Source organism: Triplophysa dalaica, chromosome 16 (assembly GCF_015846415.1).
Source record: "Triplophysa dalaica isolate WHDGS20190420 chromosome 16, ASM1584641v1, whole genome shotgun sequence".
NCBI lineage: Eukaryota > Metazoa > Chordata > Actinopteri > Cypriniformes > Nemacheilidae > Triplophysa > Triplophysa dalaica.
The window spans coordinates 4,026,034-4,050,781 of NC_079557.1; the positions used below are offsets into that span (position 1 = coordinate 4,026,034).

Sequence of the window (24,748 nt, forward strand, 5' to 3'; positions counted from 1 at the left end):
TGTTATTTCTATTTTATCTCAACTTCTGTACAATTCTTCTACGTTTTTGTAAGAATCAAAGCTCTTAACAAAATTGTAGGCGGCAAAGACAATACACTACTCTCAAAGTATGTTTTATTCATTAATGATACACAAATCAGAAATGTAGAACCAAATGCATTCAATGCTCAGACTTTTATAGGATGTTGACTACAACAGTACTGGTTAAAGAGCCGTAGGTGCACTGGCAAAATACAATCCATAATCTGTTAACTATGTGTAATGTGAATGTGTCCTTGCCCTTGCATTACATTTTGCAGCTGAAACTTCTGAATCTTGAATGAGTCCGCTGTATATTGTTTGTATTTTTTACATGACTATTCTTGACATTCAGATTAAGTAGATAAGGGTAATTTGTTTTGACTGAGCTCTGGGGAAAATTCTTAAACATTGTTCACAAAAACTGTCAACGCTCAATATGTTTTCCATTTAGCACCAGAGATGCCGACTGCAAGAAAGAACAAAGGAATGACTACAATATTTGTATCGAACACAAAAACACTTATCTTGGAAATGACTGCAGAAGAGAAGCAAAACATGCATGTGATATGTGGAGATGAGATACCCGAGTACCTCAAACGCAGACAGAATAGATTATTTTGCATGCCTGAATGTTTGAATGGCGATATGTGCTCACGTGCATCTGTGTGTGCATCTTTACGTTATCGAAGTTGTTCTGCGGGCAGACAGATTGCAGCGGTAAAGAATATGAACGAAGACTCTGAAATGTCAGTCCTGAACAACTTCAATAGAATAAAGTGCGTGTGTGTGTGTTCAGTGCTTAAAATGGTATGTGCTTGTCTGCATGCTTATTGTGTAGGTAAACGACAGTGAGTTGCAGTTTTCCGATCTCCTGATACAGCAGAACTCCCACCAGAAGCCATGAAACAGAGACCCCTTACAGTTCCTCATCTTTCACCACTGCAAACAAACACAGGAGGCAAGAATAACAATGATGTCTTACGTTCTATATGTTACACTTAAAGTTCAGAAATAAAATAAAACAAAGACATGTAAGGAGACATACACCAGTGTTTTCTTTTATTTTCTTGACCCTATTTACTCATTTTAATCTGTGAATTGTAGTATACATATTAGCCTGTTATGTCTGTACTGTCTTCACAAGTACAGATAAAAGAATGGTTCAGTCTGGCGTAGTCGGCGAGATATATTCTGCTGATATAAAAAAAGACTGGTTGTTCTGTGTATCTCTGGTGTTCATGAGGGTTCGAAGCCTTTGGAATTCTAACATTTTTAATCTGTTTCTTTGCGGCGATAAATTAGATAAACGTTTACAAACAGTGTCATGTTAAGACTTTTGTAGATGGTGGAGGCACATTTTTTTAGACATAGGGTTCCCTAAAGGGATAGTTAACCCGAAAATGAATAAAATGACTGAATTTGTTCTTTTTGGTGAACTATTCCTACATTACTCCAATTGATAACATTTCGATTTTTTTTGGAATGCCAACAAACGTGGACACGTTCCTTTTCAAGATGTTTTACTGTTGCCTTATTTACTATAGAAATGCTTGTCACTGCATCTCACAAGGATCGACATCCGATATGGGCTAAACAAACATTGCAGATCATGCTGGGACATGATCGATAGAGCAATGTGCTGCAAACTAAAATCCTTTATAAATATACTAACTTTTCAACTGATGCATGTCTTTACAACTCCTGAGGTATGTTGTTGGTATAAGTGGAGTGATATATGGTAGTTCACTCATGCATGATTTAACATCACTCACCCTTCTTAGCAGGAATGTCATTGATGGAATCCACCACATGAATGGTGCCTACAGCCGAAGCTTCACCTTTAATATTACTGGCATGACACTCGTAGGAACCGGCCTCATCCTTGGTAAGAGGAGATATCTGCACCAGATGAAAAAAGTATCAGTTTCACCCATCTGTTGTAAGTGCTAAGTAGATTTGACTTGCAGGGAAGCAATATACATCGTTCATATTTTGTTCTAGAGATCTTTTAGTAGGATTACTGTGAATAAACGTACCAGCACCCAGCCAGTGACTTCATGCTTTTCCGGGCCCCCTCGGGTTTGAACTGCCATGTTTTCTTTATCTCCAGGAAGTGGCACAATTTTTTCAATGTCATGAGATACCTGTGAAAATCATAACGGTCAAACTGACTTGATGAATGAGTCCATGTATAAATAAGATCAAGGTGTTAATTCAAAACAAGTAGTTTTTTATTAATGATTTTGGTTTGGAAGAATTGTTAAACAGATTTGCAAAATAAGTTATTGAAAAATGTGCTGAAAATATTTAATGTACATTAAAGTTCAAAATATATTGCAGGATAACAAAACACATTAAAAAAGTGTTAATATATGTTAACAACGATTCTATGTAGTAGATTTAATAAATCTAATTGAGTAAACTAAAAAAAACGTGCTCTTGTTTTTGAACCAAAATTTTAGTTGAAATTACAGAACAAATATCTCAATTCTAAACAAACTAATTATTGAGTGAATTCAACAACAAACAAAAAAATTGTACTTGATTTATTTAAGTTCATTGTGTGATTTGTGTTTAATTCATTTAGATAATTTTACTTGATTTATTTGTGGAAAATTCCCGTAAAAATACGCTTTACAAGCACATTAACTATTATGTGTAATACTCTCACCAAACTTTTTTAAGTAAATAAAAAACTTTTTTACAGTGCATTTATTAATTCTATTATATCAGCTGAGCAATTTATCAGTAAACTTTTCTTTTTTGATCAGGTTTCAGAACTCTTCTTCATGCCTGTTCTCCAGCTTTGTTTGTTTGTTTGTTTTGATTATTTCTGTCTGGTTCTCTGCTCTCTAGAGGTAATACAAGAAGTTTATTTTATTCAGTCTTGGTTTCTGGTACCTCTTTATCAGTAATGAAAATATCACAGGAACCCTCGAGGTTAAACAAGCGTTTTTTCTTGTAACTGGAACATAATTTAATTTCCACAATTTCTAAAGCATGACTCTATTATATAAGCCTTAAGAAAATACAGAGTGCATTCCCTCATGTTTACACAGCCCGAGTTACTACAAGAATTAGATCAAACCTGTAACTAACCCATTATAAACATCCCAGAGCTATAGATATCCTAATGAGAGGTTACTGTGAAGTTGTTTACTACAAAATGTCAGTCAGTTGTACATCCGGTCCTTCAAAGTTTTTTTTATTTGTGACCTCCCTTGCTAGTAATGCTATTGTTTCAGTGAACCATTATTCCAGAGTTGGACATCCTTGACATGTCTGGAGCGGTACAGTATTCACAAACACATCCTTGGGAATGTATTTCCCTCCTTCCTCTTCCTCATTTTGCCCGGAGATACAGCTTATCATTATAAATAGCTTAACATACATCACCGAAACTTGACACAGATCTTTAAAGGTTTTTTTTGAGCAGAGAAGTGATTTTTATATAACAACTAATGTTCTGTACCTTTCTCCAGGTGAGCACCGGGGTGGGGATCCCAGTGGCTTCACAGCTCAGGAAGACTTGAGATCCAGTCACGTTCCAGGCCTCACCTGGAGCTGTCACAATAACAGGTGCTGTGCAGGACATACAAACATGATTCAGAGCTTGCTTTCGACTTATGATTATGTTAATATGCCACGCAAATGTTATCAGCTTGTGGGCTTCATGCTTGAAAGAGTGGAGAATTCTGGGAGAGAGTTTGCACAACGGAGTGATTGACAGGTTATAATGAGGACGATACAAGGCCCTTATCTGGAATGCGTCTCTAAAGGTAAAAATGACGTTTAACTTATAAACCAAGTCATAATCATCAAAAGTAGAACACTCGACCATAAGAAAGATAAATCAAAGATGAGATCTCTTAATTTATGCCTACACATCAAGATTAGATGGAGAGCAAATGGAAAGCGTCTCAACTATTTCTCTAAAGAAAAAAACTGAAATCTCACAAACGTCTCCATTAGAGTTTAAGAGGAGATTTAAAAAAATGTCACAAACTGACCTCAGATGTGCCAAGACTGCATCAAAATGCAATATTATTGAAGATCCTAAAGTGAATTTAAACATTTCTCATCACATTTACCTAAACCCAGATTGTTTTATCTCCACACTCTTCATGTATCTTAACAATTGTCTCATTTGTTTCTGTTTTTATTTCATGAGCTAGGACAGAGCAACTTAACATACTTTTTTGTCCCGCTGAGGTCTGTGACATTGTGAAATGTGGCCCTGCATTATCATGATTCAATAAAAGCTCTCATAGAAATCTCTGCCAGAGACACTTTTTCATGAATTAAATCTTAGTTCTTTTCATCTAACGCCAGAATGCTGTTATAATAAATGACACGATGGTTCGCTGATTCAAACCGTCTGGGTTGGCTCTAAAGCAACAATCCGCTTAAGTGTTTAACTAACCAAGGCAGAGCTATTTGATCAGACCAGATCTCCTTTTACACATTTGAATATCCACCCGAGAGGCTGGAATTTCAGACATGTCTGTTCAGGGATAACGAATCGTTTCCACCCTGTATGAAAACAATGTCCTCTGGCCCAATTCAGTTGTTTGTTCAACACACACTGAAAATATATCCCTGTGTGTGTAAATTCATTTCGTCCTGATCAAATGGCAGATTGCCGTATCAGTGCTCATGGGAATACAGAAACACAAACCACATGACCACTGAATCATGTGAGTGAACATTGGATCTAGATTATGTTAATACCCAGGCAGAGGAAAAAAATAAGTTTGAAAGAAGTTTTCGACACAGATGTGCACAAATTTTCACTTTTTATTTTTCTGTGTGTATACTTTGAGGCCACAGGGTCACATTTTACGCAGGATAAAATAAACTAAAAAAATACATCCTCTGAGCTGCCCAAGCAGTCCATTACTGAAAAGCTCACTGAAAGCCATTATAATCACATGATACATGAATTGTTTTTGTAGTTTTGTACATTATGACAAATTTAATAGAGTTATACTTAAAGAGAGGAATAATATATTTTTTTAATATTCGGTCACGTTAAAGAACACAATAAAATGTGCATGCCCAAAAATATATAAATAAATCGGTAGAATTTAAAATAAGGATTTAAATAAATATATTAGCATATACATTTCAGTAGACCTGCACTACCACAACAAAAGTGCCAAAAAAAGTTTGGTTCCCCCAAAGAACTCTATGTTTCCTATACATTTGTATAATCTGCATTATCTTTTCCTCTACAAGAATCCTATTCATGGATGTCAAAGGTTCTTTGTGGAACCAGGTCCACAAAGAACCTTTGAGGAACCTTAACTTTAGAGATTGTTCCCTAGAAAACTGTACATATTATAATATATTGTTTCAATGGCCATAATTTAAGGTTAACGTCAATCTTTAACATTTTGTGAAATTTGACCTACGATTTTTGAAATATGAACATTTTTGTCGCTAATAATTTTTGTTCCAATATGTAATATATAAAGGAAAGTGAAATAAAATTATATAAATAAAAGTGATACATGAATATTATATATGGGTAAATATAATAATACTTCAACATAATATTTATGATCTCTTATATTTTCAAGTTAACACACATCTCACCTTGAGCGCATTTGCCCTTGTTCTGAATCTTAATCTCGGGTTTGTTCTCCCTCACAGCTTTCACACTCGTTGCTTTTAAATCACAGCCGGTTCTGTAGTTCACCCCGTCGGATCCGCACACGGGATAGTCGTTCTTACACACGCACATGCCTGCTTTGATCTTCTTTTCGCTCTTGACGCACTCGAGTCCAGATGCGCAGCGCTTTGCTCCGGCTCCGCGTCCACCGCACGGCTCTCCAACTCCGGACGCGCAAGACGCGCAGCAACCGCAGGCATCAAAGAGCGCCCCTGACGCGCAGCCCTCCGCCGGCAGCGGCTCGCACATACTCGGGTTGCAGGTGCCGCAGTTGCGAGGTACCCGGCTGGCCGACGCCGCGATGGTCAGTGTTAACAGGAGAAAGGAGATCATGGTGATGTGTGAAGGGTCTCGAACTGCTTCTGAGTTTGGTGGTTTTCTCTGCTTGGGTTTGAGAGCTAGACCCCGCCCAAATAAACTTCATCCTCTGGGTTTATAACATGAGCAAACCTGTCCTCCCTTCAGTTTGGAGATGGTGATGTTCCAATACACACATTAGGATAAGTCTTGCCAAGAAATGTATTAAATTGACTCAACGCTTAACCTCGAATAGTGATGCCAAACATACAGGAAGAGCACTTTTCAGTTTTTATTTTCAATTTCATCATAAAATAATTTCCTAAATAATCAATTAAGATAATCTCTAGTCACATAAAACATTTCTGAGGGATGGATGCTTGTTTAACTCCTTTACTATTTAATGTACTTGGCCACAAAGGCAGCTGCAATGTCCTTGTATGGAGATTCAGAGTCCGAGCGTGTCGGAGGGATTCGACAGACACTTCGGAAACGTGGAGACCTCAAGAGCAGGTTATGTGCTAATCCAACGCAACTGGAGATGAGCCAGTACAGAGACATGGACTAGAAAGAGAGAAAGACAATACAATAATGTTCACCGTTCATTTGAAAAGAACGGAGAGAATTTCAATTGGATTTAATATTTTGTTTTATAAAGACTTCTCGTGTTCAACATACTAAGAGATGTCTCATTTGCTCTTACATAAGACAGCAGACATAACAGAAATGCACAGCTAGACGAGCACGAGACATCGATTTGTACATCTGCTGGATATATCAGACAACATCTTTTTATTTTGTATCCAGACTCAGAAACACAACCCTTCATATTTCTCCTTTGTGATGTGATCAAGGCCTCAAAACAAGAGGCACATGTAGGGGTGTATCACTGTCAAACCCAGATAACACGTGCTGCCCGCTGTCTATTCTTCAAAACATGAGTTTTATGTCATACATGCCGGAGCATGATCCGAACCCTCATGCACTGTACTTTAAGTTACTGTAGACAGATAGATGAGATAGTGACTGAACGGTGTGGCGGAGGGTCACTTACAGACGGGACTGTGGCGGCTACAGGAATCATCACCAGAGATATTCCTCGGATGAAGTTGGTTACGTACTTCTGGAACTTTGAAGGCTCTATTTGTCTCAGTGCGAATATCTGCAAGCGAAAAACAACTAGAGAGTAAACAAACGAAACATGGTATGACAAGAATGTTGCTTTGAGCAGGTGAATTGTACAAAGCCAGTCAAGAGCATTCAACACTTCTCGGTTATTGAAATATTTCTTAAAGGAACTTTCATCTGGCTTAAACATTAAAGCCCATGCATATCAGCAGGCAGAAACGAGGACAGAAGTGTCTTCGCTCACGTTGAACTTCTCAGAAGAATTTAAAACCAATCTTTCAGCATCCAACACTCCCTGCGCATCTGTACAGACCAAAAATGAGCCCGTCGGCGTTCCTTCTTGGTAACATCTTATAAATGACGGGTGGATGATAATTCATCACATACATAATGAACTTAAGTGGTATCAAGGTTAAAAATAACTATATTAAAACCTTGCAAGTTTAAACGTGAAAATCTGCCTCACCTCTGTGATAAATAGGTTGATGAGGCCAAGAGAAACAGGAATTATCCAGGTGGAGTCGGGAAGAGTGAGGTCTTGGAACCACAGGGTGCCTCCCGTCGCCAGTGCCGCGTCAGATGCTGAGAAATGTGAGGAAATATATGTTAGACGTCTCACTGATGTGGATAATGGTTTGTTAAATCGAATGAGCTTATAGAGACATCTGTTGAGAAGTCTACATGGTATCTGGAAACCTTATGGATTCGATTTACCGAGAGGAACATGTCCTATTCCCAGACTGAGATTTCGCAAGGCCAAAGACAAACACACCCACATGGGCAGCTGCACCCAAATCAGCAAACTGGCCTTGAATGGGTGGCAGTTATCACGGATGTAAAGCTCAGACACGATTCGCTTGAGATTCTTCTTAAAGTGAAACCTATAGTGTAACATGGAAAATACTGCGTTAAAGACAGTAGCAAGATTTCTTTTTTTATTTATAGAAAAACATCCAGACATCCTAGATCTACAATAACACTTGTTTTCAGAGAATATATTTTGAATAACATTTGTTTTACACCTGACTGGAATTTTAAAGGAACAGTTCATGTCATGCGTCGGGTCAGAGGTCGGCCTTCAGCCGTGACTCGACTCTCTTGTGAAAACGCATACTTGCACGAAGCCATAAATTAATGTGAATTATTATTGAAATATGAATATTTATTTTTGCAAAAACCCCTCGTTTTCGCTTCTGAAAACGTATGCTAACCCCCCGGAGTCCTATGGACTATTTTTATGACGAATACATGCGCTTTTTAGGGCTTTAAAAACATGGCCGCGATCCACTACCATGAACAAGATGTTAAGAGCCTAGATATTATTCATTATAACTGCGATTGTGGTCCGCTTAAAGAAGGTTATATACACCTGGGACGGCTTGAGGGTGAGTAAAATATAGGCTGATTTAATTTCTGGGATGAACTGTTCCTTTAAGTATGTGCAGATAAAAAAGTGATTTATGATTAAAAAACAACACATGAGATGAAAAAATAAGGATTTTCAGAGAATAGTATTTTCTCTTTCATTCGATAGGAAAATGCGAAAAAAGGCGCATGACATTAAGCGCTTTTCTGCTCACAGTTGAGTTTTTTTCAACTTCAGATGCTCAGACTGCTCCCTCCCTACTGAAAACAACTCAAAAGAAGCGCGTTTAACACCAAAAAACACTTTCTGACTGATCGGCCACTTAGTTAGCTATATTTTATTTGGTTATTAATACTTTACAAAAAAAAATTTTGTTTTGAAAATAATTTTTGCTAATAAACTCTTCAAATATACCCTTTAAACCCACAAGACACACTAAAGTCATGTCATACTTGCATGTTCTCTCTGACCAGCCCTTCTCTTTGGCTTTCACAGAGATCTCAAAACGTAACTGGCGGGCTAACACAGCAATCTCCTTCTGCAGAGCTTCAACCTAGCTGAGGCACAAGGACACACGGTTAGTCTCTGGTCTGAACTAAAAAAACATTGCAAAAACATGAAAGTACTCGAACAAGTTTAGGTTTTTAAGTTCTTATCCAGTTTCTAGCGGTATCAGTGCTTTCATTAATAGAAATGAAAAACAAAACCATTTCCTGCCTGTGTTTCTAAATAAAAATGGTTAAATTCCCACACACATTTTCCATGACTGCAAAATAGCTTTGATCAACAGGGAAAACTAATTGAAACCGACAACTGATCTGGTTATGTCTCTGTTAGTGTTTAATTATTAAACATATCAGTTTAAAGAGATACTACAGTTTATGTTCTCACACTGTGGGACATCAGAAGGGGAGGAAAAGGAGGGGTAAGCATTTCTGTTGAAACCATTGTGCTTGGATGGAGAAACATCCCACAGCTGGAAGAAATTCTTAATAAGGAACGTGGCCTCTGATGTTTACTTTGTAATATCTGCTGACCTCTAAGATGTGCCTCCTGTACTTTACCAAGTACATATAAACAAACAAATCCGCACGGGCAGGAACCAGCGCTTGTTTCAATTCATCACACAGGCTTATTAAATATGACATGGCAAACATGATTTTCATTGCTTTTCTTTTTTTGTGTAGTGTGAAGACAAACAGATCAATCCAAAGATCTGAGAACATTTCTAATTTATGTCAATTTGTCAATACAACTTATATAATTATCAGAAAGTGGATGAGATATTCATTGTAAAAAATTATTTTGGTATTTTTAAGTTATTATAATTTATTATATATTATGAATATTTTTATTTTTATAAAAATCTTCCATTTTCAATGTTTTCACTTTAAAATTTACAACGAATATTATGGATTGTTTTAGATGTAATGCAATGTATATACACGATTTAAGGTTCAAAGACGCTGTATTTTCCACATATCGTGCATCTTTGTATCTACTCTTTGCCCCGCCTCTCTGAAACGCGCAGATTTTTTACAAAGCTCATGGCTCTGAAAAGCGAGGAGTTCTATGATTGGCCAGTTAACCAGTGCGTAGTGATTGGTCGAATACTGCAAGCATGTGACGGAAATGTAACGCCTCTTACCATATTTGGAACATCAGGTTCCAGAACAATTGTACTGACAGGTACCCCACCTTACTTGCGTATACATTTGGGCGGTCTCAAACTGGCAGGTCTGGGTGAGCATTCCGTTTTAGATAGAATGCATCTTTTTTCAGACACTTTAATTTTTGCAATTTTACGTGTCTAATACATGCACGGGCAACATACAACACACCAAAGACACAGAAAAACACATATCCGCACCATATGACCCCTTCAAAAAAATAAAATACAAAATACTCTTTTTAAATACAACAACTTAAAATACAGAAGCTTGTGACACAACCTTTGCGATGATGATCGTCTGGTAGATTCCCAAAGGAAGCGTGACAGCAGTACGCAGAGCCAGCGTGGTGCACATGATGCTGGCCCACCACGGCAGCCCAGTTATCTGCTGAGTGGACACCAGGAGCTGCTCTGTCATGCATACAGGGGTGGATTCTGCTATGCTTTCATACCAGCCCGGTCGATCTGTGGTCACAGTTCTTCTGTGCTGAAGCCCCAGGGCAAGTATGGAGGAGGGATGGCAGTTAAAGAGGTGAGACCTGGGGCAAGAAGGCTGGTTGGTTTGAACTCTGATGTCCAGGTTGAAGGAGCCTTTAGATAAACTTCTGATGTACGGTCTTGGCATCACTACGTTGTCGTGGCGACATATCCACCTGGTTGACCTGGCAAGCTTCAGCCACATCATGTTGAGTACACCTTTAAAAACAAAACTGATAAAGGAGGAATATCTGTAAAATGCATGGGGTTGCAAAGGTATTTGTGATAGTTATACTATAATATTAATGATAGTTAATATGCACGTTGTTGCAGGCTTTGCTATAGTAAATACATTTTAACATTACTACGAATCAAGTTAAAACAGTCCATTAAATGACAAAACCAATGAACGACGTCTATTTAACTATTCAGTTTCTCTGTGTGTCACTCTTTACATCTTTCTTTATTAACAATATAACTACCTTTCAGGAGCATGTCATCTGTGTCAAGTAAATCAATCGTGTGGACACAGATACTGATTTTAAATGACACACAAATACCAAAAATTATTTTACAGACTAATAACTATTTATCAAGAAATGGCAACTTGCTGGTCCACCAACGTTAGATCAAATAAAGAAATTCTTACCTATGCAGTTTTAGACTTCACATAAGCGAGACGCATATCACATCTTTTAAATATTCAGTTCAATGTTTACAAAAGATAATAAATGTTCTGCTGTATTTAACTGTACTCATTTCATTCGCAGTGTAATGTCAAAATGGGCATGAGACGTCGCTTAAATGTGACGTCATGTGCGCCTCGAAACACGCCTGACAATATATTTTGTATAGGCAAACAAAATTTTAAATACTCGCAGATATTGTTAAATCCTTTCAAAATATGTTTTAATTTTTACAGCAAACAATAAACAGTTCACAGTTAAAATACGCACCATCAGTTTGAAAAAAAGCACCAGCGCGCCATCTGCTGGCAGTCACAGGAATACACATAATATTGTACAGTTCTTGAAAAAGGATAATGTGCTGTTCATCTCAAGTTCAGTTCAAGAGCAATAACAACAATTACAAGAGCAATTACAACTATTTATTTATAAATTATGGTTCCCCTGATTCGTAGCGACTGATAAACTAAAACAACAGACTGTAAAATAAAAAAATCAGCTCCAGACTGATTTTTTTATGTAAGCACAGACATGAAAATTGCTAGCAAGCATACAAAATATCTCAATTATATTCGTATGAACAATTGATAATTTTACAGAAAAAGCAAAAAGTGTTAAAATGTATTTTAGTGTGAAATGTACCTGGCATAATGTACATTTCATAATCCTTCAATGTATACCACAGCGAAGGGCAAACTACTGTATTTCTCCTTAAAATAGTCATGGTTTTATTATAGCAAAAATTTGGTCATGTTTTTTCGGTGCATTTTTATATCATTTTTATTGCCATCGTTTTATTACAAATATCGTGGTTAAACTATAGGTACTGTGGTGAGATAATGGTAAATTTGGAGTTACCATAGTCAAAATATGGCAACTGTAATACAACTTTATAAAAGGGTTAAATGCCCTCTTAATGACATTTGCCTGTGACATTAATACAGTTTAATCCTGAACTTGCCCGGCAAAACATGTCAGAGGTTAAAGGTCAGTTTAGCGGCGGGTCCCTCTTGCCCTACGTTGTTGTGACGCCCTGCGTCGATTAATACGTTTAGTGCTGGCACGCAGTTTCCGTATGCGCAGCTGCCTAAGTCTGAGCTGAAGGTCTTTAGGGATCTTGCCGCCCTTGACCAGGATTTCCCTCAGACGCTGTTTTAGTGTCTTGGTGAGTTTGAAGTCACAAATGGTGGGGTAGTGTTCGTATTCGACCCTACAGTCTCGGGAGGCTGGTATGTATCCCTCTGCAGTCACTGTAATGTGATATTCACCTGGATTTAATAGACGCCAATAATCCCCTTCAAAAGCTGAAATCGTAAGATTGAAGAAAAGACAATTTATGTCTATAAATGCATTAAAAAAACTCACAACAGAGATCCAATGTAAAAAAAAAAGATTGGACTAAATGTTTTGATTCTAAATAACAATACCTGATCGGATATGATGGTCGATGTCGTCTACTTTAATGATTGCATCAGCAATCCCAGCTTCAGTGTCTTTGTCCCTTACCACTCCTTTAATTCCTCTGTGTATCTGTCACAAAGACAACCTTGTATTATTTCTCGGATACATCAGCACATTCTGACACATTCAGGATGTTTAGACAGCCAAGTGCAGGTGTTTGCTGTCTGGGAATGTTAAGTAAACGTACAGGCACATGTGCTGTATATGTTGTACCTGCTCCATGTAGATAATAAGAGATTCCCTATTATTTTCCCATTCTATGGGCAGCTCACTGGCATGAGGGAATTTATCACACGACAGCTCGACCGTCACCTCAAAACAGTTGGTGTGCAGGTAGCTGAAGTCATTCATACCTATAAATACAAAAACAGGTCACATGCATCCCTTCTATACTGTGATGCATTTTCCCAATAATACAGGATGTAGAATATGATTCCTCTCATGATGACCCTTAAACAATATACATAATCTGTATTTCTGCATCAGTGTCTCCCCCTGATGATGTCAGTAGTACTCACTGCCCGGTACAGTGTGCCAGCTGGCTCCGTTTATAATGTTATTGTGACGGAGGAAGTCCTCATTGTGGCACGGCCTTCGATCCGGGTTGGACATCACATGGTTTGTGCTGGCGTAAACGGTGGCCAGCCAGCGGAAGAAACTCTCGTCTGCAGTGGGAGTGTGCTCTTTTGGAGCCCAATCTCTGGTCATGTCGAAGGGGTACGTGACCACCAGCTCTCCTCCGTGGAGGTTAGCGCTGAGTACAAACGGGATATTCTGCATCCAGCTGATGACCGCTCTCGTTTCTGGAGCCACCTTGACAAAAGACAAGAATTATATCACGCAATCTATTTAAAGCATAAAGCAAAACTACATTTAAGGTCATAAACATAAAGTACTGGTTTATAGGATGAGATGCATCAACACTGAAATGTATGTTTCTCATGGTCGTGTGATCTAAATTCTCCTTCTTTGATGCTTAAAAGTGCCTATATGAATTTAACACATAATTAAAATGATGATTTAGTATGTTTAATTATGATTTTGCAAGGCGATGAGATGGATTAGGCAGTGAAGAAAAAGCATTTGTGGGAACTTCTTCAATACAGTTTGAAAAGCATCCCAGCATGCACCTCATTAAAAAGTGTGTAGTATGCGGCTAGTATGAAGAATATTGTTTTTATTTTACATTTTGGTCACTGTATAGTTCCCATACGTCCATCTGTTTTACTCTACCATAGCTTCTTCTGAAGTGTAGTACTCTGGAATGGGAAAATAGTGGTTGATGAGTTTCGATTTATTTGTTTCCAGCTCAATGGCGTCCCACATCACTGTGTTCAGGTCTGCAAAATTGTGATTCATGTCAATGCCTTCATAACTATTGCGACCAAATCCCCATCCGGCAAGCTCTGAACCCTGCAAGAAAAATCACATGTATACCAAAAACATAAAATATATGTATAGTTTCAGCCTAGTTATTGACTATAAATGGGCTTGAATACAGAATTCAAAGATCAAGTCTCAAGTATTACGTATGCCAGTAATAACTTCAAATGTTATGAATTTTGATTGGCAGATGGGATCTTTGAAAAGATCAGAATATTCTGCTTTACCTTCTTGTAAGCCATTTCGTAGCCATCGGGGTTCATAGAAGGAAGCAGATGGATGCGTGTCTCTTTCACCAGATGTACTATTCTCTGATTTCCTCGTTTGTATTCCTGGCATATGTACTCCATCAGATTCAACAGCAGCTCCCTACCCAGCACCTCATTTCCATGCATACCGGCAACGTAGCGAAACTCTGGTTCACCTGCAGAGGGAGCACACACGCTTTTAGACCACAAGACACCCCAAAAAAGCTGTACAGCTATTAGATATATTATGGTGGTGGACAGCCGTGTGGCACTGTTTTGGAAAGGAAAGCACCCTTCCAGCTCTGACCAGATGCCTCTCCACCTTCACGTCTAGCAAGCTCAGAAGGGTATATAACACAGCTGTCAACCTATTTTATCACAAGCATTAAAATATTAAATGCTAGCTTTTGTAGTAATAAAGTTGACCACTAACAGGCACAAATAATTAAAGTCAAAGTAATATAGAGTTGAGATAGACCTGGAATTTGAATGATGACTTTTACAAAATCTGCACAGACGGGAAATACGTGCAACTGAGATGCATTCATGCACATCTAACTGAGTCTGGACGATTTATTTTCACAGATTTTGAGTTTGCAATCTTTTTGTCAGCCAATGGGAGCACAAGACGCGTCTGTTGTGACTCTGTAACTGTAGCTGCATGACGGCTGTGGAAAGGGTTAAATCCCCCATCTGTCTAACAGTTGATCCATTGACTCAAAGCAATGTCTCTCTCGTTAGCCTTACTAAGAAAACACCGTACATTCCTGCCGAAGAGGAGGAATTTCCAGAGGAGTGAAGGAATCCGAGAAACAACTGAACTTTCACCCCTCTATTCCAAACACAGCGTTGATGTTTAAGGTAAATGCATAAAGAAAACACAAAACCAACACATCTTATTAAAGAAGTAGTCATCATTTACACGCCCTCTTGTCATTTCAAACCTGTATGACTGTCTTTCTTTTGCAGAACACAAAAGAAGATATTTTGAAAAATGTTGTTAACAGAGCAGCACAGCACAGACAGTGAACAACCTTCTTCAAAATATCTTCTTTTGAGTTCTGCACAGGAAAGAAAGTCATACTGATTCGAAATTACAAGTTTCAACAAGCGTGTAAATGATGACAGAATTTTCATTTTGAATTATTTGAAATATTTACATTTACAACCACAAAATATAATGCACAAATCAAGGTAATGTTTTGAATACAAATGCACATCACAATGCTGACTTCTGGTTGTGTTATGAGATCTCAGACATAAAACCCCAACATTTCCAGATTTTTTGTGAGCATGGGAGCCCTTGTCCTTTCATATTCATCTCACAAACACAACAAGATAAAGTGATCTATATAAGGAGATGCCATAATTAAATGTGGAGTCTTGTAGACTGGCATTTTTCCACAGTGCCCGGAGGAGAATGTAGAATAATTGGGTCAAATTTCCTCTTAAGAAGAATTGCTACATGATCCAATTATTAAATACTTATGATTTTATAACACCAAGCAGGTGAGGTTATTTCTTCCCACTTTCCTTCAGCGATGGCATCCAAGGCCACTATATTATGAGTGCTGGCATGAGACGACGAAACCACTGCCAGCCCTGGCAAGCTCTTTCACTGAGAAACCAATCTGTAGCCCACAGGCTAACGCAAACACATGAGCTGCCCAGTGTAAACGGACAGAGTGAATCAAAGTGAATGAGAGAGAGAGAGATTTGGGCTTTATTCCAATCGCTCTCCTTCTATTATTAAGTACTGATATCTAGACCAAAACTGATTCCGCGCCCACTGAACAAAAAAAATATGCATATTTTCTACTAATTTCAATTCACATTAACACTGGATTCAAGTTTTAATCCACAGAGATGTTACCTAATTTTTCAGCTTGTAAATATTCATAATAAATACAGATCACTCTGATATTTCCAATTAAAAACTCTGTGTTTTAAAATCTCATTGCTTTCTCTTTAAGACACTATTAATGGCACTGTAAATTAAACTGTCATTATTCAAATGCTTGTAACCAAACAGTTCTTCGCCACCACTGACTTCCATAGTAGGAAAAATGTATGATAGTCAAAAGTGCCCAAGAATTGTTTGCTTTCCGACATTCTTCTAAATATCTACTTTTGTGTTCAACAGAACAAACACATTTATAAACCAATTTGACCTACTATGATAGTCAACTGTGGCCAAGAACTGTTTGGTTACTGACTATCTTCCAAATACCTTTCTTTGTGCTCATCAGAACAAAGAAATGGATACATATTTGATACAACTTGGGGGTGAGTAAATGATGACAAAATTAACATTTTTGTTTGACCTGTCCCTTTAACACATGCATTTTAATCAGCTTTAGTTTGCAAGGAATAAAGAGGATTGTGCAAACTTGGTTAAACACATTAATCTATCTGTTATGACTCAACTTACCCAGCTCATGCTTTCCTGGATTGTCTGAGATTTCCATCACGTACAGTTTAAGGCCCATGTAGCTTTTGCCGATGCTGTAAATGCGGGTGATGTCGGGGCACATCTCGGTCACAGACTTCATGAGCTGAAAGATCAAACGCTTCTTTATGGATCTCAATGCAAATGTAACCATTCAGTCCTGTTTATACATGAATGTTTTCCAAACCAACTAATAATATACTTTCTAAAACGAATCTAGTAATGGATAATATACTACTAGACGCAGTTGCATAATAGTGGTCAGACTGACCACAAGTGATCTACAAGGCAGCACTCGCATACCAATGTGAAAAACCTGGATTTTCTAGCCGATGGATGGTTTTCAGACCTTTTCGTATAACTGGGTTTTTCAATGCATGTTAGTGTATATAATGTAAAAAAAGTCTAATTTTTGTATGTGCTTTTCATGATCCGACCAATGATATCAATTCAATTATATAAAGAATAAAAACAGGCCCTGCCCTACATTTTATATGTTCTTTTTGAATAGCCTGTTTCAGTCTGTTTCGCTTTAATTTCAAGCATTAAAGATCATAACCACACCTTCCTCATCTCTTTGTAGTTGTGGTGTCTGAAGTCCAGTTTATCTTTGGTGCCCTCCTCAGCTTGCCACGGGTAGATATTGTTTGGATCTATAACATTACACAATATCATTATCTGATTCCCAGTAATATGTAATATATTTGTTTATACAAGAGTTCCATTTGCGAGATCACTTATGATTTGTGTTTAGCATACCTGGCATCTCACAGCCCATAATCTCAGCTCTCAGGCAGATGGATCCATTCTTAAACCAGGTCTGGGGGTTAATACGAATGTAGCGTGCCATCGCTGGCTCGGGTAAAACCGCCAAGACTGGCGTTTCGCTGTCCTGATTTCCCTCAAACACCTGTTAGCATACAACATCACTTCTGGTGAGTGATCCTATTGATAGGATCCAAATGACATTTGCTAGTGGCAGCTGGCACGGCTCCTTGTGCAAGTCTACGCCCAAGATGGGCACACGAGAGGCTGGCGCAGCGGAGCACGCAGTGGGCAGGCTATTCTTTTGAAAAGAGCCGATTAACCCTGCCAAGTGCTGCCAGAGACTGCCTCCAACCTCTGTTAGTGCAGAGCACCGTGTGCCAACTGGAAACTCTGAATGGATCTAATGATGTCACAAAGACATTGCAGTTAATATCAACCGGCAGCATTGAATGGCAAAACCTGCTGACTGGAAAATAAGGACTTCAATAAAAAAAAAACTGTCATTCAGACCCAGACATTTTAAACTGCACATGTACGACGATGTTGTCATGCAATATTTCTGATGATAATTTTAAAGTTTATAATAAACAGACCAACGTACCGCCTCTTCGGTCCCGTTCATGCACGGCTTCCATTTAATGGTGTCATTGCTGACCCTGCACCTTAAAGGTTTCCACAAAGTCCAAGCTACAAAGGAATAGTGGCATCTTTAATTCTTGCAGTTGACTATTTATTATGACATTACGGTTGAGAAATATTATGAAGTACCTCCATATGGAGCTGCGGCCTTGTAGCATAACTGCTGTGAACCGTGTGAGCTTCATGGCATCTACCTGTAGCCACTGGTTCTTGTCTTTGTGTTTGGCACACCAGGCTCCATCATAAATATCCCCATCCTCAATGCCAGACTACAATACCAGACACGTAATATTGTGGATTATATGCGAATAACAGGAAACAAACACACAAAGGTGCTGCTGCTGATGATATACAGTATATTTGAATATGAAAGGATGATATAGAGAGAAAGAGTTTTAAAGTTGTGTACTACTGAGAGCCACCTGTATGTTAAGTCGGGCCCTGTGTGGCCCCAGGCCTCTGCGTTTGTACGAGGAGGATAGAAGCTGAGAGTCTTTCATCTTCAGAGACTCAAGACCCAAAGGTGGGCATTCTGAAACAGATAAAAAACATGAATTGATGGAAAAAGGATTTAAAGAGTAATAGATTGTCGAGATATTCTGATATCGAAAGAGACCTGACACAAAAAAAGAAAGATATCATCTAAAAATATCATTCCGTGCTGGATTAGTTGTTCATAGGAATGTAACAATATTATCGATATTGTGTTATCGCAATAGCAAAATGTGACCCTGAATGACCAAACCAGTCTTAAGGGTCAATTTTTAGAAATTTAGATTTTTTAATCATCTGAAAGTTGAAGAAATAAGCTTTCTATTGATATATGGTTTGTCAGGATAGGACACTATCTGGCGGAACAACAACTGTTTACAAAGCTGCAATCTGAGGGTGCAGAAAAAGCTGAATATTGAGAAAATCACCTTTGAAGTTGTTTATCTGAGGAACTGTAGCAGGTAATCCCCCCACAAAAATAAAGTTTTTATACATTTACAGTAGGGAATTTATTAAATATCTTCATGGAACATGATATTTACTTAATATCCGAATGATTTTTTGCATAAAAGAAAAATCTGTTATACTTACCCACACAATGTATTTTTGCCGATTACTAAAAATGTTCCAATGCTACTTAAGACTGGTTTGGTTGTCCAGGGTCACAAATGGTCTCGATATTGTCGTGGTCACATGATTGTATGAAACGCTAAAAAAATAGTTACCTTTAGAAGGTCCATCTGGTGCAGTTATTTTATTTGATAAAAGAAATGTTTAGGTCATTTGACACAACTCATACCTCTAGGCGACAGTTATGATTAGAGGATAGAGAAAAGAGAATGCTTATGGAAAGTCAAGGCTTGTCATTTTAAACATTGCAATAAATACCGTACAGCGGATGTTATACCGAGGTATTAGTGTACAGGGAGATTTTGATATTGTTACATCCCTAGTAATTCAGTGATCACCAGACAGATCTTGCCCACATTGACTACCATAGAAGGATAAAATACTATAGTTAAAGTGTCCCAGAAATGTCTTTTGTATTCAACAGAAAACAATATAATGTGATTTTTCCTAACATGGGAGTCAAGATCTGTTTGGTTACAAGCATAAAAATCTTTCTCTCCGTTCATCAGAACAAAGAAATATATACAGATTTGGAACAACTCGAAGGTGAATAAATGATGACAGAATTTTCATTTTCACATCAACTATTCCTTTAAGGTAAAAGTTTTTAACAGCTAAAAAGCATAAACCTTGATCGTGGTTTTTAATTACGTTGCGTGACATTCCGAAACTCATTGGCTGATAGACCTTATGCGCGCGCTTATCAGGAGGCGAATTAAATAATTCCAGGAATGATTTGCTCAAGAATATTAAGTTGCTTTGACTGGATTCTACCTGAAAGTTACCAAATAATAATAATGAAAGTAATGCTTACTCACTTAATGACACGATGTCGAGATAATTTATATGGGTTTGTTTGAAATCTTGAGTGCCTATAGTTCAGTGGTTCGCAAACTGGGGGCCCGAAGATGGATCTGGGGGGCCACAGATTTTGTGGCATTTTATGAAATATAGAAATTCATCATAGATTTTATGCAATCAAACATAAAAAAATAAGACCACCGACCAAAAGAATTGATAACTGAATATGTTTTTGGTTTAATAAAAATTCTAAATTTGAGATTCTAAGTCTTTATTTGAGGGGCCGCAAAGCAATGCATTCTACAAAAAGGGGGCCCTTACAACAAAAATGTTTGAGAAGCACTGCTATAGTCTTGCATACATCGTATCTTTGAAGAGTATTTAGTTTGATCAAATTTATAAAAGAGAGATACAGCTGTACGATTATTTCCGGAAAAACACGAGCTGCTGGAAGTGGGACTCGTAGGGAGAGTGGGATGGGACTACAGCACGAGCAAGCAACACGTCATCGCACTAATCCCTTCGTGTTTTGTACATTATGCAAGCACACGCCGATTGCCAACAAAACACAGACGTATGACTTAGTTTGACTTACCGCGTGCAGTTCATGTCCGGCATCTATTAGCACTGGGACCGTGCCATCTATCAGTTTCAAACGATCTCCAAATCCGGCATTATATCCACCGTTTATATAACATCCATCATTAAAATGCCGTGAACAAACAGACACACCTAAACTTCACTATCGCAAGAGTAACCATTCTTGACGCAGCACAGATAATGTTGATGGTAATCGTTTTTTCGCTCGTGGGCGGGCTCTTTCTTTCGCATTGCCCTGCTTTTCCGGGAGAATGGCCAATAAAAGGAATAGGATCCCTGTGATGACGCAGCGATCCAGAATTATAAAAAAACTTTCTGAAACAAGTTTTAGTGCTGGGGGAGTATTTCGATTACAGAAATACTGTCATACGTACAACTCGTTTTTGACCAGTTGACCATGTTAAGCATGAGAAGCCAGCATGTTTAACAGTGTAAAGAAGTCAGAATGCATGACATAGCATGACAGCCGATCTTTAAATACAGGCCCATTGCACAGATTTGAAAATATTTGGGTTGAAAAGTGTATCTTGTGCCTGTTTATACTGTTTTATACAGTGTTTATACCTACAGCTTGGAATCAAATCATTACTCTGACTTAAATCATAAGCAATATAAACAACATGATATTGTTTAGTGCTAATTCTGATAATCGCAAGTATCTTGGCTTATATGCTGCGATACAGGTAATACAAACCATCCCGAGTATACATGATTTAGCTAGCGTATGTTACATGTATAAGAAATTGGATTTTAAAAGAGAAGCACATCTGGCACTTGTGATTCAGTCTGATGGTTTGCTGAGTCAGGAATCGTCCCATCCTGTTCTTATGAAACGAAAGAGGTTTCCTGGCACAGCTGGTGACCCAATTACTTTGACCCGGACTATTCTCCTACCGGCCATTAAATTGTTGAAGGGCTTAGGAACTTGTTTTGTCTTGTGTACCTCCGATGAATCACATCTACACTGTTTGAGTTTAATGTGATGCCGCCGGGATAATATTTAAGAGGTTTTTTGGAGAAGACTGGATGCAGTTTATCTTTTTAAATACCTCCTTTAAACATATCGGATAAAAGTGTAATTCTGATATGTTTGTTTCTGCATCACATGATGGTTTAACTGCAAAGCTGAAAAGAAAAGGAGCTGTTTGAAACAAGTTATTTGATAGTATTATGTCAGTTCTTGTGATTGCACAGCGCGGTAATGAAGACATGAGCTGTCGTTTAATAATTCCAGCAGATGTTGTGCACAAACCCACATCTTTACTTCTGCTCATGCCAAGTTAACATCGGTCAAATTGAGGTAACACGATAAAAACAAGATGTTCCCATCGTTCTGACCATAATTCCTGCAGTTAGATATGATTTGTGGAAAATTGTGCATTTCAGCTCTGTGGTTTGTCAAGATTGTGGAGAAACAGTTTATTGAGTGAATGACCCAACTGGCTTTGGAAACAGGAAGAGGTGCATTAGTGCAGTTTGTCTGACATGAATTATGTAACAGGTCTTGTATGCATGCATATAATCTAATGTGCATGGATGGAATAACACAACGTAGACATGTGTGTTTACTTGCATACATATGTTAAATATACATGTCATGTTTATTTATAGTATGATCTAGCATCTTTATTAATGATAAAACCTCTATACAGAATAGCAATATTTGTTAGTCTAAATTATATGAAACCCATGCAGTTCTCATTTTTAATGTATTCATTTCTTACCAAATACCGGTGGTTCCTCACTATTTTTGGGGTTCCACACTCTCCTCTCCACACTCTTGTCAATGTTGTCATTCAGGTCCTCTGTTTGGAAACTCAATGGCGTGGTCTTTGGAGTGGTCTTGGCTGTTGGTTTCACGGTCGTTGTTTTTAAAGTTTTCGTGATAACCTTCGTTGGCTTTGATGGTTTTGTCGTGGGCGTCGTAGCTTTGGTTCTTCCCTCCGTAGGTTTAAATGTCATGGGTTTTAGACCCCTGGTGGTCTCCCGAGTGGTCTCCCGAGTGGCGGAGAATTTGCTTACCTTTGTAGGTGAGATTTTTGCGGAGGTGTTGGTGGACCTGCGTTTAAGACCGGCTCTCACGCTTCTCGTTGCCAATGATGTCTGTGTGTAAGTGACATTATATGACACTGTTGTAGTTAAGGTTTTAAGAGAAGGCAAACTTGTTACTCCCCCAATCAAAACTGTTAAGAAAGATACAAATATAACAGTTGGTGTCATGGTTTCCTTGGACCCTGCTGTAAAATGTAAAGCCGAGAGATGCCGCTTGGTTCAAATTGAAATGCATAAAACACCGTAATGTTACAACATTCCGCGCAACTCTTTTTGCAATATAATGTTAACTGAGAGAAAAGGAGGCAGGCAAAGAAACACTTACTTTCCAAAGCTCTTACTAGATTTATTCATTATTTCATTTGAACTTATAGCATATTTGTTGAGTTTTCGCCTGTGTAATATAAGACGCATTTAGTCGAATTTATACTTCACCAGAGTTTAAATATTTTGCTTGATAAATTGGTTTATTGCGCCATCTAGCGGTCTTCACAGGCCAAACATGATTTAAATCAGATATTAAACCAGCATGTGCTAGAATTGAATTCAAGATCTTTTTTGTTAACTGAACTCTGGTATAAAGAAGATTATGTAAAATTAAGATAAGATTATTGGGCAACAAACAATGAATGTAAAAATAATGGATTTTTTTAAAAAAGCTTTCCTGTAGATCAATTGTAAGAGCATTGCGTTAACAACGCAAGGTTGTGGGTTCGATCCCAGGGGATTGCAAATACCAATGTAAAATGTATAGGATAAAGCAATCTTAATCGCTTTGGATAAAAGCGTCTGTCAAATGCCTAAATGTAAATGTAAAAATAAATGACTACCCAGGAATAATAAACAATAACATCACACACTAAAAATGTCACATACACTATTAATAAGAATGAAACAATATACAAAGTGTTTTAAATCAGTTCAAAGTGTGGCGCAGTTAATAATAAAATCAATGTGAATACAAATTCAATAGTCTTCTATTGAATAGTTTAAGGTACGAACACAATTGTCAGAAATAAGAACAGTGTTATTCCGTTTTTGTCCACAATATCTTAACTTTTATTTCCCCCAAAGATTGTTATTAATTAATCAATGAAAATATTATATGTAATCAAAATTAGTCAAAAAACGGATCACTGTTTGTAAGAACAGAAAAATACAAAAGACATTCCACCAGATGGCGACAAAACACTATGAGATGAGTCAGTCGTGAGCAACGTTTAAACGTGTAAGTTTAACACACGGGTAAGTGACTAGAGATGTGTTTGCATTTTCCGTACAAACAAAATAAAACTGACCAGACAGCCCTGATAAATTCTAATTGAAGGTGTGTTGGATACCCTGTTAATTATACAGTTTTGTTTGTCTTTCATGGGGAAGTTGAGCATGCAATGAGCTGTTCGAGGTAAGAAAACGCGTCGACATCAATTATCGATTCGAAACGAGCTTCAATAAACTGATATCTTGCTTTTGTAAAAAAGTAAAATACTTAAAGTGATCCGTTAAATACTGTTTTTATAAATCTTTGTAAATTTACATTAAAATGTTGCAGCCAGGGTTCAAGAATCTGCAGGCTATCTCGAGATGTACATACTTAATTGATTTTCATGCATATACAAAGCTCTAAGAGTTTGCATTACCCTTTAACATAGGGTTCATTGTATTTTAATTAAATGCATTTACTGATGTCAGAATAATATGAACAAAGAAAAATAATCTTTAGCTTCAAGCATTCATTTTCAGAAAAAGAATCAGTTTTGTTTCCTATGAAATTCCATTTCAATTTATTCATCTCTCTTCCCCCATATGTGTGTTCAACACATGCACACACACAGCCGGCGTTCCTCAACCTGTCAGCTTTACGCTCAATGTGAAGAGTGAAATGTCAACGCTTAATAGGAAAT

At 37.7% G+C, this 24,748-nt stretch overlaps 3 protein-coding genes across 5 annotated transcripts; all 3 read right to left on the minus strand.

Moving 5' to 3' along the window:
- Positions 1–97: 97 nt before the first annotated feature.
- igfbp7 (insulin-like growth factor binding protein 7) lies at positions 98–6,094 on the minus strand. The gene is made up of 5 exons (XM_056769999.1): positions 5,620–6,094; positions 3,494–3,603; positions 2,058–2,165; positions 1,794–1,920; positions 98–960 (listed from the first exon to the last, which is right to left on the minus strand). Exons 1-5 carry the CDS (start codon positions 6,026–6,028, stop codon positions 938–940), a joined length of 777 nt encoding a protein of 258 aa, XP_056625977.1. The 5' UTR covers positions 6,029–6,094; the 3' UTR covers positions 98–937.
- A 176-nt stretch (positions 6,095–6,270) lies between these two features.
- LOC130438173 (cytochrome c oxidase assembly protein COX18, mitochondrial) lies at positions 6,271–11,450 on the minus strand. 3 transcript variants are annotated; one of them, XM_056769997.1, is made up of 7 exons: positions 11,285–11,450; positions 10,439–10,854; positions 8,939–9,039; positions 7,835–8,001; positions 7,587–7,702; positions 7,047–7,154; positions 6,271–6,556 (listed from the first exon to the last, which is right to left on the minus strand). In XM_056769997.1, the coding sequence occupies exons 2-7, from the start codon at positions 10,841–10,843 to the stop codon at positions 6,389–6,391; spliced, it is 1,065 nt and encodes a 354-aa protein (XP_056625975.1). In that variant the 5' UTR covers positions 10,844–10,854; positions 11,285–11,450; the 3' UTR covers positions 6,271–6,388. The 3 variants fall into 3 exon arrangements, with proteins under 3 accessions (XP_056625975.1, XP_056625974.1, XP_056625976.1); XM_056769996.1 differs by having other exon boundaries at positions 10,439–10,868; positions 11,285–11,448; XM_056769998.1 differs by having other exon boundaries at positions 11,386–11,404.
- Positions 11,451–11,533: 83 nt separating this feature from the next.
- Positions 11,534–23,052, minus strand: cpxm1b (carboxypeptidase X (M14 family), member 1b). The gene is given in 14 exon segments (XM_056769994.1): positions 11,534–12,625; positions 12,749–12,851; positions 12,996–13,135; positions 13,301–13,595; positions 14,016–14,195; positions 14,393–14,589; positions 16,845–16,968; positions 17,427–17,515; positions 17,622–17,772; positions 18,232–18,285; positions 18,287–18,317; positions 18,399–18,538; positions 18,692–18,801; positions 22,517–23,052. Coding segments are annotated over 14 exon segments (2,421 nt in total). The 5' UTR covers positions 23,013–23,052; the 3' UTR covers positions 11,534–12,314.
- Positions 23,053–24,748: the final 1,696 nt, after the last annotated feature.